Source organism: Fusarium odoratissimum (assembly GCF_000260195.1).
Source record: "Fusarium odoratissimum NRRL 54006 unplaced genomic scaffold supercont1.243, whole genome shotgun sequence".
In the NCBI taxonomy this organism is placed as follows: domain Eukaryota; kingdom Fungi; phylum Ascomycota; class Sordariomycetes; order Hypocreales; family Nectriaceae; genus Fusarium; species Fusarium odoratissimum.
The window spans coordinates 1-2,435 of NW_022158929.1; the positions used below are offsets into that span (position 1 = coordinate 1).

The following is a 2,435-nucleotide window of genomic DNA, read 5'->3' on the forward strand; positions in this document are numbered from 1 at the left end:
TAGAGGCCGTACCAGAATGAGGTTTTCGGACGTTTGAAAAGACGATTGAATACAGAATTTGACCAGCTGTCGTTCGGGGGTAGATATTTCCGCGTTCCCATCCATAAGGGGACGTCTTCTGGCTTATCATCTACTTCAGAATTGGCGCGAGTTCGGACGTAAGTAGTCCAAGCTTCATCGTAGATCTCCCATATTGTCTGTGCTGTAACGAGACAGCCTGTTTGTCGGGCCGACTCCTCTTCGCTTTGTTCTAATCGTTCAAGGCGGGGTAGAACACGTTGCCCGAACTCCTTACGCATGTCCTCCCATTTCAGCTTTAGTTTGGAAAGCATATGCTGGTGGTAAGCCCGAGCAATTTCTTCAGTAGCTAGACGAAGGACTCTGTCTACCAACTCTTCTGCCGCGTGACGACGCCCATGTTCAAATTCGGAACGGGCGTGCTGAAGTAACTGTCGCAGGCATACTTCGATCGCGACTTTGGACACAGTAAAACGCTGGATACTCATTTGAGATACGAGGCCGCGCTGGAAAGGATTTCGAGGGATATAAAGCTGAACGAGAACCTCTAAGGCGATATGTCCGCCATACCAATCAAGACTCGAGGGAGGAATCCACAGCATTCCAGAGTCCTTGATGGCCATGTCAAGTCCAAGGCCCCGTCGCTCTAGCAAAAGCCTGATATTGGGTTTTCGACGAGTCTGGATCGTCCACTGCGGCAGCCAAATCCAATTGTCATATGAGAACCGTTCTTTACGTGCGAGTGCATAAGTGAGAAGCCGACAGAAGAGCTGAGCAGTATAGAAAGCGAGAATTAAGGCAGGGGGCGAGATAGTAGTACCGCGATGAATTTGCGTAGTATTCGAGGCTTGTCGCCGGCCTCGACTGTTCGCGGAAAGATCGCTCAACATACCCTCACTCAAGGCGAGGAGTGGAAGAAAACCTGATCCGAATATTTCATAATCACTGAACATGACAGAAAACAGCTCTTTAGGCAACTATAGGCCATGGCGCGAATGACCCCTGGCCTGCGCTCGTGGGGATGGCCTGGGTTGGTGGCTCGAGTACGCTTCGCCTTGACTTGATAGTCCCCGATATCCCGCAGTAAGAATTTTTGGAAATGTACAGCATCCGAACGAGACTCATGTGCGATTCTGGAGATTTGCTCATGCAGATGAGAATGGCACTGGCTCTTCCATAGAACAGTGAAAGGTCCCTGCCTGGCAGTGCTATGGGGTGGATCACTCGCAACATAATCGCGGGCTCCAATATCGATCCAACAGGAGTGAATGACCAGGTGTGCAGGATCAAGAGCCCCAAGGACTGAGCTCTCGAAATCGTCTAAGGATGCGTTAAGTGTTTCTTTCCCAAAAGTATTCTTCAAGTCGTGAGACTGAAAAAGCAATCGAGGACCCTTGAAATATGGCACAGTTTCTCCGCTCTTGGTCGTGAGCTGGAATTGATCCGCTTTATTGACTACCAGAGTCCAGAAAAGAGGAAGGTCTTCTGCTGGGATCGTATATTGCAGATGGACTGCCCTGTTGACATCATCAGCCCTCCATCGATTATTTCCTGGCTTTTCTTGGGACGAACGAGACTTCGCATACGCTATGTCGTACGTTCGTGGTATTTCCTGGCGGCAAGGATCAGACATGGCCTCACAAGCTGCCGGGATGATGATGTGATCATAAAGATCTTTTTGACGCTCAAGGGACAAAGCATTCCGAGTGGCTGAGGTTGAATCAGGGGCCGCACAAGGGAAAAAGAGAAAGACCGAAAAATGTACACTATGTGTGTTGAAAGTACCAAACTTGATATGCCTTGTCCTGGCCAGGTCCAGTCCATGAGGTTGAATAACCTGGTCGCATGACAGGTTTAGGGCGAGAGAGGGTAGAAAAGATAGGCGGAAGTTGTTGGGAGGTCGGATTGCTTGCAGACCTGTAGCTCCAAGCCAAATGCTGTCAATATCTCATTGTCTACACAGAACCAACTCTGGTTCGTTCTTGGGGAGAAGTTGCATCTGCGATTTGCGAAACGAGAGCGGCTGACCAGGCTTGTTTGACAGGAAGTCCCTCCATTGTCGGAAAAAGCTGCCGGGATCATAAGATCCAGCCTCACCAAAAACCGTCGGTAGAGAAGGAAGGCAACTTTGTAGGTACTCTGCGCTCTCTCGGAGAGAACAAGTATGTTCTGGCTCATTGACCTCGAAATCATTTTCACCTGATCCAAGTGTTCCTGTCAGAATATAACATTCAATAACCCCTTAAGAGATACGATAAGACATACATTTACACTTAGAATGGAAGAAAATCCAGAAAGCCTGGTCGTACGCAGTCTCATGCGAGTCGAAAAAATCAGACCTTAACTCGTTGTCTTGATGCCGGAGGGCTTCAATGAAGCTATCGGGCGTCTCATTACGGTTTTCATCGACATCGGAG

The 2,435-nt window shown here is 49.0% G+C and overlaps 1 protein-coding gene across 1 annotated transcript; it reads right to left on the bottom strand.

The window, feature by feature from the left end:
• Positions 1–916: 916 nt before the first annotated feature.
• FOIG_16856 (uncharacterized protein) lies at positions 917–1,251 on the bottom strand (the record flags this gene model as incomplete). The annotated part of the gene is made up of 2 exons (XM_031218335.1): positions 917–940; positions 997–1,251. 2 exons carry the CDS (start codon positions 1,249–1,251, stop codon positions 917–919), a joined length of 279 nt encoding a protein of 92 aa, XP_031051951.1.
• Positions 1,252–2,435: the final 1,184 nt, after the last annotated feature.